General features: G+C 37.1%; 1 protein-coding gene across 4 annotated transcripts in view; it reads right to left on the minus strand.

Moving 5' to 3' along the window:
- Window positions 1–15499, minus strand: part of CNTN1 (contactin 1) — a 391770-nt gene that overhangs the window by 136301 nt on the left and 239970 nt on the right. For all 4 annotated transcript variants that reach the window (XM_037847170.1, XM_037847168.1, XM_037847169.1 and 1 more), the window contains 6 exons: window positions 14316–14415; window positions 13982–14163; window positions 7156–7280; window positions 6379–6496; window positions 1890–2040; window positions 31–158 (listed from right to left, as the gene is read on the minus strand). In XM_037847170.1, the coding sequence (XP_037703098.1) occupies window positions 31–158; window positions 1890–2040; window positions 6379–6496; window positions 7156–7280; window positions 13982–14163; window positions 14316–14415 (804 nt within the window). The remainder of the gene's footprint in view (window positions 1–30; window positions 159–1889; window positions 2041–6378; window positions 6497–7155; window positions 7281–13981; window positions 14164–14315; window positions 14416–15499) is intronic.

Here is a 15499-nt window from a genome sequence, read left to right on the forward strand (position 1 = left end):
AAACAAAAAATAAATCAAATGGTTTCATACCTGTGATAACAAGAGTCCCAGTGCTATTAGCTTTCCCTCTATTATTTTCTGCAAAACATGTATATATACCTCCATCATTCCTTGTGATGTTATTGATTTCCAAGCTACCATCTTCCCAAATGAGTATTCTAGTGAAATGAAAAAATCCCATCATTCACAAAATTAATTTAATGAAATACTCTATGATTGTACATCTTAGATTATATGCACTAATATCTTTCAATCATTACATCTTACCCAGCTTACTTGATGGAAATACCAAGGTTTTAAAAACACTATATCTATTACAAAGCAAATCTTAGATGGCCTGAGGTTTAACTCATTAATGGATTAATGGAGTGAGCAAAAACTGGACTTGTAGACTCTTGTCAAGGAAGTAATATAATTTTATTTAAAGGCTTTAACAATAGCATAACAGAACCAAAATAGATTTTAGGAGCTAGACTTCTCTTTTTTGGACACTTGTTGATACTTAGGGAAAACAGGTCCATGAAACACAGTTCTATGAAATACTTGGTTGGAGAGGCCCATGACATTGGTTCTTATCAGAATCAGAACAAGATTCTATCCTCAAGTGGAGAAAGCTATGAGTAGGAACAGTGGGGAATGCTATGCTGTAGGTTTCTGCAGGAGTGAGCACTAAAAACTGTGACCACCCTTTAATCATGGTCTCACCTGGCTCATTGTCTGACTCTTAATATATCATCATTGACTCTTCCTTTCACCCTGATTCTTCTAATACAATTTTGTTAACAACCTGATAACTCTCAGGTCAAACATATTACTTGAAAAGTTAATGCATTCAGGAAAACCGCTGCCCCTGCTTTCTCCTACTCCTGTCCACATACACAGCCAGACTTGTGATCATTTAGTGACACTGGTATGTTCTATTTCTATGGTAACGAGATACAGGTTCAAGTTTCAGTTTGGATATTATTCATATATTTTTAGATCACTTTAACTTCTCTAGGCTTCAGACATGCCAAAAACAGGGATAATACCCACCTTATTTACATTGTTGTATTATTGAGAAGCAAATCTATTTCCTATACTTTTGCCAAAATAATATTTTGAAATGGCAAAAATCACTTCATTCTTCCCTTATTTAAACCTTTAGACAGATCCTCATTGCCTCTTGCAATTCCTTCCACATCCACACTGCCTGCCTTAGCCCCTTGGTGAAGCTGCTCTCACCACCTGAAATTCCTCCGCCCCTCCCCCAACACAGCATTCCCTGTCTTCCCCATCCTGGCTTTCTCCTAACCGTATTTTATTAATTAATATACTAGGTAAAACTTCTTTTAGAAACTTACAGAAACTCTTCAGTGTGGCTCCCTCTAAATAATATCCATGTAAGTCACAAGCTGCATTTTTGATTTGTCCCAAACATTGGTAGATGGTCTACTCACTACGAAGAAGTAATGTTTCTCTTTATTTCAGAAGAAGTGATTCTTTGTACTTTGAAACTACCTTTTTATTTTCCTCTTGAAATATTTAATAAGCTAACCGCTTAGAAAAAAATCAAATATTAATGCATATACACACCCTTGTTTGGGGGAAAAAAGAGAGATCCTATTTCATAGCCTGGGAGCCAGTGGCTTAGCTGTGCGGTCTTGGGACATTTACAAAAAAAATTTCAGAGCCTCATTTTTAAAAATCCCTTATAAATTTAGAATAGTAAAAATTGAAACTCAATTATAATAGTTACTGAAGGTGGTTAGTAAGTACTTCTGTTCATCCTGGAATTACATTATCTTCTACGGAAAAAGTTGAAACAAGTAATATTTACATTATTAATAATAGAAAAAAACTTTCCCAAATAGTGAATTGCTATTGGATTTCTAGGTCTTTAAACTGACCTGCTACTATTGACAAGCCATTCTGTTCCTTTACTCCATGAAAATTTTGGTTTAGGTGCAGCTTTAGGTTTGCATTCAATTATAACCCTTCCTCCCTTAGCAGCCAGAATCTTTTTCTTCATAGGATTCATTTCAAAAGTTGGAGCCAAAGCTAAAAGAAAAAAAATTATTATTTTTTCCCTTTGTTAAAAAAGAAGAAAAATATTTTTAAAAATACCTTCTGCAATATAGTATTATATTTTATTCCTTTTTATTTATAATCAATAGAACAAATTAATTTCAACAAATATTGTCAGCCACTAATGAACATCCCATACCTAATACTTTTTTTCTTTTATTTAACAACTTTATTGTGATATATTTTATATGTCTTAGTTTGTATATTTATGTTCCCCAGAAAAAGCCATATTCTTTAATACATTCCTTGTGGGAGCAGATGTATTAGTGTGGATTGGGTTGGAACCTATTGGTTCAGTGTCCATGGAGATGTGAACCACCTAACTATAGGTGATAACTCTGACTGGATATTTCCATGGTGGTGTGGCCCCACCCATTCAGCATGGGCCTTGTTTAGTTTACTGGAACACTATAAAAGCTCAGACAGAAGGAGCTCACAGCTAGCTGGAGCTGAGACAGACATTTTGAAGATGGCCGTTGGAAGCTGATGCAAACATTTTGGAGAACGCCATTTTGAAACGCATCCTGGAAGCAAGCAGACACCAGCCATGTGCCTTCCCAGCTAACAGAGGTTTTCCAGACGCCACTGGCCATCCTTCAGTGAAGGTACCCTTTGTTGATGGACACTTTATCGCCTTAAGACTGTAATTGTGTAACCAAATAAACCCCCTTTTATAAAAGCCAATCCATTTCTGGTGTTTTGCATTCCGGCAGCCTTAGCAAACTATAACAATGTCATAAAATTCACCCACTTCAAATGTTTAACTCTTGATGATAACTGTATTAAATATTATAACTTTAATTTAATGTTGTATATATGTATTTACCCTGAAAGTTACATCTAATTCAATTGTTTTGATTCAATTTCAGAAGGGAAATTAACTGAAACACTGGAGAGACTTGAGCACCCTTATAAACACTGGAACATAATCATAGTCAAAACTCTCAACCACACTTTAAATTTAGTGCTTACAGATGAGAGAACTGAAATCTGTAATAATACATAACTTGTCAAAGGTGCCTAAGGCAGTATCAGGTAGGATTCAGAATGGATTTTAGATCCTTCTCGTGAAAGCATGCTCTTTTCATTGAACAATATGTCCTGTTCTTCATTATATCAACAGTTTTTTAGCACCAATTATGTATAGGCACTCTGACAGATGCTGTGGTAGAAAATGCCAAAATGACCAGAGAGACTGATGCCTTCAGGGCCTACCAACAAAGAGTTACAGGAAGAATAGGTCTAATCAATTAACTGAGGATTCCATGAATCACTTGAGTTCAACCTCACCTCAGAGTTCAGACCAATATATACGAACACAGGTTATAGAGACTCATTATAGGTGATTCATTGTTCTACTGAAGACATGTTCCATCTTTCTTTAGGGATCCCCACATCCAGCCCACTGCTCAATCTCCTTGTCTTTTGGCAGACTCCAGGGACATTCTATACATCTATTCCAACACTTTCCAATCATCCGTAACCGTGCTCTTTTGGGGGCATTGTCTAGGTCTAACTATATCTTTATCTGGGCTTTGACCCTTCATAATCTAGTCCAGTAATTCTCAAATTTTATCTATGCATCAAAATCACCTGGAGATATTGTTAAAATGCAGAATCTGCACTTCTAACAAGCTCCCAGGTGCTACTGCTGTGTTGAAGAACATGCTTTTTGCAGCAATGGTCTAGTCTATCCCATTATTCCTTGAGCCTGGATTCTAATAATTGGCAATAAATAAATAAGCAACAACCAATCTTGTGGTGTACCTACCGGAGTGCCTGATACTTTATGTAGTCTCAATAAATATTTTAGGTTATATATTGCTCGTCAAGTATGAGAAACAATTTCAGGATATTACAAAAAAATAAAATTGACCTAGAAAATTAAAATCTTTCTTGACTCTTTCTTAATGAAATGGTTGATTTGGTGTGGTAATTTAAATGACTTCATACTTAACATTTGGATTTCCAGTAGCAGAATCTAGACATGTCCCTGTTTTAAGTGGGAAGGAATAATGAAACATTTGTCTCATCCCAAATAAGAAGAGGGCATGTGTATTTTGTCTTTTCTGCTCTTTATTACATCATAAGCATCTATTAAAAGAAGAACATCCAGAATAGAGTATGGGCACAATAAATATTTGGTGAATGAATGAAATGGATAACTCAGGGAAGGAGAGAGAAGCACTGTTCCTAAAGGAATATTAGATAAGAATAGATGGAGAAAAACATAAAGATGCCCAATAACTATTGATCTGAGACCCAAAAAACTCAAAACGTTTGCTTAATTACTACACAATAGTAATTAAGTATTTGAAGACTTTAGACTTGAGTATGGAGAGATCTTTCCAACTGTCCTGATGGGTTTTCATACTTCTCTTTTCTAACGTATAATGACAAATAAGAACTTTCAGCAGAAAACAGAAAGTTAATGTTTGGGAAAGAATTAGAACCTACCTAATTTCTTCTCTAAGACTCAAAATTACTTATGTCACTTCATACCAAAGTTATGTGCGCCTTCAAAGCCTGCTTGATACTCAAGTAACTACACTAAACACATTACCAAGGGATTTTGACTTTAGGGGCAAGTTTAATAGAGTATGGACCTCTGCATTATAATAAGAGACAGGAAAAGTTAAAATTAACATGGTCTTAACTCTTTTTAAGGATAGTTTTCTTTTGGTGTAGTAAGAATAGAATTGTCCAGACTGAGTCATGACCTGTTGGGTAATCAGTCCTAGAAGAAAAAGCCTGATTACCTGGCTAGGTTACTTATAATACAATTAAACCTTATGAAAGCTACTTTAAATAATATAAAAAGGGCAAGATACAGTAAGACTTTAGTTAAAGTCATTTTAATACAAAATAAAGAGTATGAAAAAGCTGATAGATACTTTTGGTATAAAATCAAAAAGTTTAGTGGATACAATAAATGGCAGAATGGGATGTGGTGGATCATGCCATTCTTTAGAAAAAAGAATCACTCAGGAGGTGTGCTTGTACAGGGGAGGGGGGAGGATAATGGATTCAGTTTGAAATTTGGTAAGTTTTGGATATCTGTGGATTATCCAGATGAACATTCTTATTAGGAACTTTCTATATTGAGTCTGAAGCTGAGGATAAAAATCTGGACCAGAGATACAAGTAACAGGATCATCAATGATTATAAAAGAATAAAAGAGTGGATTAAATTATTCAGGAATAATACAGATTATGTGAAGGACTGGGGAAGGAAATTAAGGAAAGGAACTCTAGGACACAGTAAGCTTTATAGCCAGACAGAGGAAAAGGTGAAGACAAGATAATGAAGGAGACTGAGAAGAAATGATCTGGGAGGTATGAGAGCTTGAAAGAGTCATCAACAACACAAGGGAAAGGAGAATGAAAAGAATAAAACATGAGTAGGAGAGAGACAGGTTGAGGGAAAAATATATATGTTAGGATGAGGTGACTTGAGCAGAGTCATAGATTGAAATGTAGTCAGTGGAGAGAAAGAGGTTGAAGATATGGGAGAAGGGATAATTTGATATCAAGAATCAGGAAAAGTGAAAAAAGAATGAACAGTGGTAGAAGCAGAGGGATTATTTTTGGATAAGAAGAGAGGTATTTCTTCTTCTGGGTAAAGTAACTTGAAAGGACAAGGGTAATGAAGAGAGAGTTTCATGCAGCATGAGAAGTCGAACTATTTTATGCCCAATATTTCAGTTTTCATGGAAAAGAAAGAAGATAATAGGAAGGGGGGCGGGGGATGGTTCTGTGGGGGATAAGGGGCTTGAGGAACGCCCTGAAGGTTTTGAGTAGCAGCTGTAGGTATGAGACTGGGGACCGACAAAGCTAGAAAGGGCTAAAGACCCATCTGAGTCTGCATCACACGCATTGTGATAGTATCAACCTGCACTGTTACGTGATACTCACAGATAGTGTTTCGCTGCCCAGAGGTAGGAGAGGACAAGATTCACAAAAAATGGCATATGTAAATTTCACTTTACCATTAACAAAATGTTAAAAACAATATGCTCTATGTTGTCTCACATGTCTTATAGTGTTCAAACTGCTTAGTTAAAATGATATTATATTTTAATGGAGTAAGATCTTATACATAGTTGGAATTTTTAACCAACATAAGAAAAAAAATGAGTTACTTTTTCTCTATTTAATGCCTTTCAATGAAAGGAAAACTAGTAACATCATTCCATTTCAAACCACCAAAAGTAGTGTGAAATCAAAGATGATCTATGGATACTCTATGATCATTTTTTACATGTTGTTTTCTTGCTGAATGTTTGAACATACATCAGAAATGATACTGACCCAAGATCTTCAACTCAGCATTTGCATAAATGATTCCATGTGTGTTTTCAGCTATGCATTGGTACATTCCAGCATTTTCAAAAGTCACGTCATACAGTCTCAATTCACCTTTATGATACTAAAAAGAACACAAAATAAAACACATTCTTGATAAATTTTAACAGAAACACTTTCATTTAGGTTTAGGTTTAGCTGTATTTTAATGGAGCTATACCATTTTCATCTGCCTCCTCTGCTGAGTGGAGTGGGATTTTCATGGCATGGGGAAGAAAAACCCACTTACTATGCCCAGTGGCTCTTGTCTTATGCATCCTACAGAGCTGAGAGTCACCTTTTTTCCCTCTTGGCCAAGCTGGGAGATCACAGTGGGAAGGTAGAAAAAGATCCCAATGCTGCTACTTGTCCCCAGGACTAAAGGTAGGACTTAAAACTTCACTCTTACCTCTGTTTCTGTGGGGTCATGGAAACAGTGGCAAGAAAAAGAGGACAATATCAGGTGGTGGAGATGGATGAGTAGGAAGAAGGGTAAAAGTGGAACCAAGGAAAAAATAAGGAGAGAGAGAGAGAGGGAAAGAGAGAGAGAGAGAGAAGGTAAAGATAAGATTACAGAAGATTGTTTAAGCTCAAGAAAGATACTTTATGTCCAGTTTCTTGTTTGCTTTTTTAAGGAAGCTTGTATATTTTAGGGCCAAAGTATCCTTACTCTATTAACTCTCTGCTAAATTTATCCCAAGACAACCCTGAAATGGTGCACTCAAAGCACTTGAAAATACATACCGCATATCCATTTTTCAGCCATCTGATTGTAGGAATGGGCTTGCCTGTGGCCACACAAGGCCAGTAGAGATCACTGCCGATATCCACCTCTGTGTCATTGATATGCTCCACCCACTCAGGAAATGCTAAAATGTAAAGGACATGGCAAATGGCACATGAGACTCAACATTCATCACAATTTCCAGAGGATAAATACTACATTTAGTTAATGTTATACTGGAAAATGATATATCAGGTATTGTGCATGTGCTAAAATCAGTGTTAGAGCATTTAAAATTGTAGGTCTGCAGGTAAAGTTTATCCTGCATTATTACAGCATGAGATAAGTGTAATTCAATTCATAATTATTTTCCTATTTGTGAACCATGTTTTGTTGGAAAGATAATTCATGAATAACAAAAATAATTTTTCTCATAACACAAATCTTTCAAATGCCAATTGAAATTTTTAAAGAATTACATCATAATTGATTATGACACCATTTGCTCTCGTTTTGGATAAAGATTCAGATTTTTTTTACATTTCCTCACATATATATTATTTTTATTTTGCAGAACTTTGGGCTAGCTACCACCATAACATCTTACTGTAGGTCTAGAAAAATGACCTGGTCACTTAAATACTCTTACTATATTGCAAACTACATATAGTAGCTCTAATTGGTGAAACAGTGGGTTGAGTGAAATTGAACTCATCCTCATTATTTTATCTGATTTACTTGATAGCTAAAGAAAAATGCTAGGAAAATTAGAAAACTAAGAAATTCCCAAAAGAAGAAAAATATTTCTGGAGAGCAAGCAAGTGGAAAATCTGGGAGTCTTTTTGAGTATTATAAAGTTATTTAAGCTAATAAGTTCAAATCGAGGTAGTTATACAAATTAATATAAAATAAAAAAGGAGGTAGAAGGAGAATATCCTGAGAACAGGGTAGCAGTTTGTTTAATTTTCTTTGAAAATTACAACTTTTATTTTATTCATTTGTGACAAAAGTAATATGTGCATTTTTTAGAAAATATTTAACATGCAGATAAAATAAAAAGAATATAAGACAGTTTTATGATCTTGCCAAACCCCATCAATATCATATATATATGTATCCATATGTTTAAGTATTTACATATTTTAATAGCATATGTAATCTGACTTAGTAGTTTTTCATTATATTTTGTTTGCAACATATGGAGATAAGTTTTAAAAATTGAATATTGGTGAATATATTGATATTAACTGGTCGAGATTTTATTTTGTATATCATCTTAGAAAAACATAAAACAAGCTGTGCCAGTTTGGATATATCATAGCCCCCAAAAGGCCATGCTCTTTGATGCAGTCTTGTGGAGGCGACTGTATTAGTGTCGATTAGTTTGGAACCTATTGGTTCAGTGGTTCCATGGGGATGTGACTCAATCAACTGTGGGCAAAACCTTTCATCGGATTATTTCTAAGGAGGTGTTGCTCCACCCATTCAGGGTGGGTATTTATTGGATCACTGGAGTACTTTAAAAAGAGCCACACAGGCCCAGATGCAGAGCACCTTACAGTGACATTTTGGATAGCAACTGAGAGTGCCATCTTGAAGAGGAGCTGCAGCTAAGAGAGGACAAAATGCCCCAAGAGCAACATTTTGGAGAATGCCATTTTGAAACACAACCTGGGAGCAAACAGACTTTAGCCACGTGCCTTCCCAGCTAACAGAGGTTTTCCAGATACCAACAGCCATCCTTCAGTGAAGGTACCCTATTCCTTGGACACTTTATGGCCGGAAGACAGTAACTTTGTAACCAAATAAACCCCCTTTGTAAAAGCCAATCCATTTCTGGTGTTTTGCGTTCTGGCAGCATTAGCAAACCGGAACACAAGCATATCAGCACCTGTCCTCCCTTGGCCTCACACCACTGATGTGGAGATGCTGCATTACACAGTACTGTGAGAAGTATAAATAATTGAATCACCTTGGTACATTCTACATACGGTTTAATTATGTGGCTTTCTGGCAGTTCAATTAGACCTAAAGATAGAACTTAGAATGTCTCATTAGTAAAAAAGAAAAACAGTTCCCTTAAATTACCTCCTATAAATACCTGCTTTCCCACCTCGGTTCTTCCAAGGAATTAGATATTAGACAGTTCAGAATTCTGCTCTCTCTCGAGAACTGGAGTGCTGTTTTCTTAATGTATTAGACAAAAACAGATCTATACGCTTTAGAAACCTGCTAGAGCGGTAGCTTTAATTAAAAAATTAAGGAGTCTAACCAGAATTTTCCTCTCCATAAGAGGCGGCTCCATCTTTATGAGGATGGAAATCAGAAGTAAGTATAGGAAAAGTTAAATTTTTGTGTGCATTCTTATATCACTACCTCCTATGCTATCCTTCAGTAACTGTGAAGTGTTTGTGGCTCCCTACACCTTTTTCTCACATCTCAACTCCAAGTTTTGTTTGTTTTTTTTTTTGTTTTTATATGTTGTCCCTTTTTATTCTTTCAACAAATATTTACTGGATATTAAAAATATGTCAAGCATATTTCTGGATATTTAGGATACTGTAGTGAATAATTAATCAAAAATTTCTGTCATCATGGAGCTTACAATTTGGGGTATGGAATAACAAAAAAAAAACTTCATATTCTATGGTATATTATATTAGAAGGAATAACTGCCATGTCGAAACTGAAGCAGGAAAGGTAGATAGAGAATACCAGGGCAAGGGCATATGGGAAAATTCAGACAGGTGGTCAGGAATGCCCTCACTGAGGTGACATGTAAGCAAATTTTGCAGGAGGCAATGAAACAGGTTACGCTGATATCTCTGGGGATGGCATTCTGGGCAGCAGGAAGAGCAGGTGCAAAGGCTCCAAGGTGAGAAGCTGGCCTTGTGTGTTCAATGAGCGCTGAGAAAGCAAGTGGCACTGAAGGAGGGGGAGCAGGGAGAGAGCAGTAGAGAGGACAGCAGAGAGGAAACTGGAGAGGAAGGACTTCAACTGGAATCTTTTAGGCTATTATAATGACTCTGGCCTTTAAAATAAAAGGAGGGTTTTAAGCACAGAAGTGCCATGATCTAACTTTTTTTTTTAAAAACGTCAGTCTGGCTACTGGGTTGAGAGTAAGTTGTGGGCTGGGGAGGAGGTCAAAGTGGAAAGTTAAGTGTGCCAGTTTGAAACTGTTGTGTACCCCAGGAAAGACTATGTTCTTTTGATCCACTCTGGTGGGTGTAGACTTATTGTGGGTGGGACTTTTGATTAGATTATTTCCATGGCGATGTGACCCCACCCATTCAAGGTGGGTCTTAATTGGTTTACTGGAGTCCTTAAGAGAACTGAGGGAGAGACAAAAAGCCAGAGCCAGACACAGATGTTTGAAGATGTAATCCAGCATTTGCCCCTGGGAAAAAGTGAAGAGAGAAGCTAAGAGAGAGAGAGAGAAAATGCCCTGAGACATTTTGAAGACAGCTGTTGAAACCATACGTTTGGAATTACTAAGCTAAGAGATGAAGCCCAGAATTTGCCCCAGAGAAGCTAAGTGAGAACCCATAGACTCTTAAAGAGAAAGCCACTGGAATCCAAAGCTGAAAGCAACACAACCCGCAAGCAAAGAACCAGCAGACACCAGCCACGTGCCTTCCCAGCTAACAGAGGTGTTCTGGATGCCATTGGCCTTTCCTTAGTGAAGGTATCCTCTTGTTGCCTTAGTTTGGACACTTTTATGGCCTTAGACCTGTAAATCTGTAACCAAAAAAACCCTCTTTATAAAAGCCAATCCTGCATTCCAGCAGCTTTAGCAAACTGGAACACTGGGAAACCTGTTAAGATACTATGGCAATAACCCAGGAAAGAGATGATGCTGACAGGGATCAGAGGATAGCAGTGTAAATGTAAGAAGTGTCATGGCCTATATTGTATTGTTAAAGTAGAGCTTTAAGATTTCCTGATAAATGAGGTGTGGGATGTAAGAGAAAGGGAACAGTCAAGGACAAGACCAGAGCTTTTAGCCTAAGCAATTGAAAGAATGGAATGTTCTTAAACTGTTATAAAGAAGACTACAGAAAGAACAGATTTAGAAAAGAGCAAGGATTCTGTTTTATACTAAGTTTGATATGTATCAAGTGAATGCTGTTGGGGCAGTTGTATGTCAGTCTGGAGTTCAGGGGAAGGTCTGGGCTAGAGTTTTCAGGGTAGAAACGGTATTTAAAGCCATGAACATGGATGAGATCATAATGGGGATGACTGATATATAGTGGAATTTCAAAGACGGTGAACCCTGAGTACTCCAATGTTGAAATAGCATGGAGTTGAGAAGACAGCAAAGGAGAATGAGAGTAACAAATATGGGACCCCAGGAGCCAAAGACAGAAAGTGAATCATGGAGGAGAGAGAAGTCAACTGTGTTGACTGTCACTGATGGATCAGGTAAGATAAAAACTGAGAGTTGACCACAGCTTTCATAACATATAAGATACTGGCAATCCTGAAAAGAATGACTTAAATGGCTAAGTGGAGATGAAAATCAGAGTGCATTTAGAGAGAAGAAAAATTGGGGAGTACAGAGAAATCTTTCAAGATTTTTATTACTCTTTTGGGGAGACATAGAGAGAAGAAATGGAGGAATAGCTGGAGTTGAAAAGAGGACTTGAAAGAAAGAACAATGAGAGCCACTATAGCTGATGGGAGTGATCCAGCAAGAGCAAAAATTGCTTATGCTGTAGAGAAGGTTTGCTGGAGCAATAAATCCTTAGGTAAATTAGAATGGAAGAATATAGTACAACAAGAGATGTTGGCTTTGGATAGTTGCAGAAACTGTTCATCTATAGTAATAAGAGATGTGGGTAGAGACAGAGCATGGGTAGATGTGAGGTGGGAGCTTGTGGAAGTTCTCATTTGATTTCTCCCATCTTTTCTGTGAAATAGGAAGCAAAGTTATCAGCTGAGAGTAAGGCTGGGAGAGAAGGTGCTAAAGAGTTGAAGAACAGGTGAAGGCATGAAACAGTCATCTAAGAAATCGCAGCAGAAGTGCACTAGGGAAAGGTAGTATAATTGCCAGCAACTCTAACATAAAGTCTGTGAGCATTCATTTTAATTGGACTAATCGACAAGCCATGTTCAAGTTCCTGGGTTTAGGTATTAAGATTGAGAGTTAGATTTAACCAAGGTTAGTCTTTTGCAACGTAGAGAGAGGTGAGAGGTTATGCAGGAGAACGACAAGGATTGATCCTATATTTAAGAAAGTGGCAGATATGGGGTAGAGGAGGTGAGGGCCAGTCAAAACAGTAGGATTAATAGGTAACCAATGATAGGATTAATTATGAATGAAAAGATTGTAGGAGTCAGAGAGTTGGAGGGAGGGAATTGGAAAGACAGGAGGAGATGGTCAGAGAGCAAAATGTTTGAAATTGAATTCTAAATAGATTGCATTTTCTTGTAACATGGAGGTCTGGGGTATGGCCTTGGGAATGGGTTGCTGAGGTAGAGTGGAAGACGGGATCATTGGAGGAGATGAGTTCAAGGAACTGAGAGTCCCAAAATGTTAAAAGTAATATTTATCACTTATGTGGATTTTGATGTCACTAAGCATTAAGTCAGGAGTAGTGATATAGATAGTGAGGGTATCAACATGAAAATCTTAGAGCAGTAAGGAGGACTGACTCATTCCTCTGGTACAGGAGAGGGAGTATATAGCATTGTCTGATGATGTAAGACTATTAACTGGATGTTTAAAGGAAGAGAGAGGGAATATGGTCTAGAAACAGCAATGAAGAACAGAGGGCAGTGGCATTGCAAAACAAATGAGATGAGGGCTGTGGAAGAAAAATAGCCACTGCCTGACAGGACTACAGGGCAAACAGCGTTTTAAGGGGGAGCCAGGTTTCATTTAGAGTAAGACGATGAAGGGGCTGTTCAGAGTAGAAGGTGAGAATATAGGGTATTCTGGTGACTGTGGACTGTGTACTCCAGAGAGCACAGTGCAAGGATTTCAGAAGTTGGGGATGGATAGGAAATGTGGCCTGAATGTGCAGAGTGGTATGGGTATTAGAGTGCAGGAGATGAAGGGGCCATGGAAATCAGGGCTTTTTATGGAGAATGAAATGAACAGAGGAAAAGTGAAATGGGCTTGATCCTAGTGGATTCTAAGCAAATGGAGTGGTGAGGCTGCATGTGCTGGCACTTAATTCTTCCCCACAGAAAAGGAGACCTGGGTGTCAGTGTGTGTGAGTGCGCGGGGGCAGGGGAGGGGGTGGATCCGTTGACCCTGCCACAATGCCCCTTCCCCATTCTGGAATTCCAGCTCAGCATAGGCATCATCTCTAGTTTTTCCTATCATCTGTCTACTTGGTGCGGTTAAAGGGCACCCTCTCAGATGCTGCATCAATATACCAGGCAAATTTCCATCTTGCAGTCTCACAGTTTTCTTCATAATTTTTTGTGTATGCATTTGTGTATATGTAAATATGTATGCATACATTTGTTTGTATGCCCAGCAATCTGTTTTACCAAGCCCTCTAGGTGATCATAATATACTCTGAAGTCTGAGAACAACTGCTTTCAAGTAAGCCATAATATATAGGTTCTGCAAGAAATAAAAAGGTATTGAGAAATGGGATATTATACTGATAAATAAGCTACATTACTTGTATATTCTGAAAATCATGAAGAATGCTACTAACAATCTGTCGCACATATTTATGACAAACATAAAATAAATATTTCATCTTTCTTCATAATGTAATACATATTACTGTTTTTAAAATTATGAATCATTATATACTAGTTTTCCAAGTATGAAAAATGGCTCCGGGATATTATGACATTTATAGAAAATTAAAATAATATATCTACCTTGAACATAAATTCTTGCCTGGAATTTATCCTTTCCTCTAATATTCTCAGCCTCACATTCATATAAGCCTTCATCTTCTAGCTGAATATTGAAGATCTTGAGGACGGCCCCAGAACTGCTAATCTCAGCAGTGCTTGGCATTGGTTCTAGGACCTTCCGCCATCGGATGTCAGGAACAGGACTTCAAACAAAAGACACAAGTGCTAAGTGTCCACAAAATTTAAAAAGCAATTACTTTGTTTATGTTTATAGCTAAACATTTATCTTATTTATTTCCTAAAATGATACAAAGTTAATGTATTTTTATACATGCTAATCAAAAAACACACTTACTTTCCAAGCGCAAAACACTCTAAAGTCACATTTTGGCCCATCAATGCATATACGTCCTTGAATTGAACCACGATATCAGCAGGATATGGTTTTGTTGTTCCTAATATTAAGAGAAAACATTCACAATTATTAAACAGAATAGTTTTTTTGTTTTTTTAACATTGCAATTTGTATAGAGTTAGAACTGCTTCAGTATGGAAGGCTATTCTCTCTACAAGTACTGGAAAACATTCTATCCTGGCAGTGGAGGCTTGTTGGTTAATATATAGCATATAGATAGTATGAACTTCATTAAGTGTCTTCAGTATTATTGGCTAATTCTGATAGCTTCATACCAATCTGACCCAACTCACTAAAAAAATTCAAGAAGTCTTTAGAGAGCATCAAGTATAAGGAAAACTCTGAGCCTGGTGGTATATGGGACCCAGGAAGGACAAAAAATAAAAAACGGAATGAGTGATGAGGGAAGAAAGAAGGGGGTAGTGTAAAAGAAGGAGACAAGGCAAAAAAAAAAAAAAAAAAAAGAGGGAGTAAAGAAGAAGGATCCATGAAGATGAAGGCAAAGGAGAAATAAGATGAAAAATGGAATAAGAGAGGGAAAAAAGAAAAACATTTATTCAGATAGCACTTTGCTTACTAATGTAGATACTTTATTTCATTTGTGTTTTGTATCAGTCCTGAAAGATGTGATATCACTTTGATCTTACAGAGGAAAAACAGGCTCTGAAAAGCTAAATATATTGCTTAATATTACGGTACAAGTGCAAACTTTACACTGCACAATGTGAAAAAGACAGATAGATATGCAATGATCTGAAATACAAGCCCAAACAAAATAAGTGGTCCAAAAGAGTGGTGGTCAAGAAGGATTACTGCAATAGTGTAGGGTCTGTGAGAATTTCAGGCAGGGATGGCATTTGAACTGGACTAGTTCAAGTTGAGGAAATAGCATATTTCGACAAAGCTCCAGGATTTTGCAGGGAATGAAAAAAGGTCTAGGACTTCAAATGATATTAAAGCATATGTAGTTGAATATGAGCTTGAACCCACAATCTGGAAGGCCTGAAAATGTGGCATTAACGATTTTGAGACTAATTTCCTCAGTGGGTAACTACCAATGGGTTTGGGTTGGAGGATTAATGAGTCTTACCTTTAGTTTAAGTAGAGGGCCTTGTTGGCAGTTT

The sequence above is a fragment of the Choloepus didactylus genome, chromosome 8, assembly GCF_015220235.1.
Source record: "Choloepus didactylus isolate mChoDid1 chromosome 8, mChoDid1.pri, whole genome shotgun sequence".
NCBI lineage: Eukaryota > Metazoa > Chordata > Mammalia > Pilosa > Megalonychidae > Choloepus > Choloepus didactylus.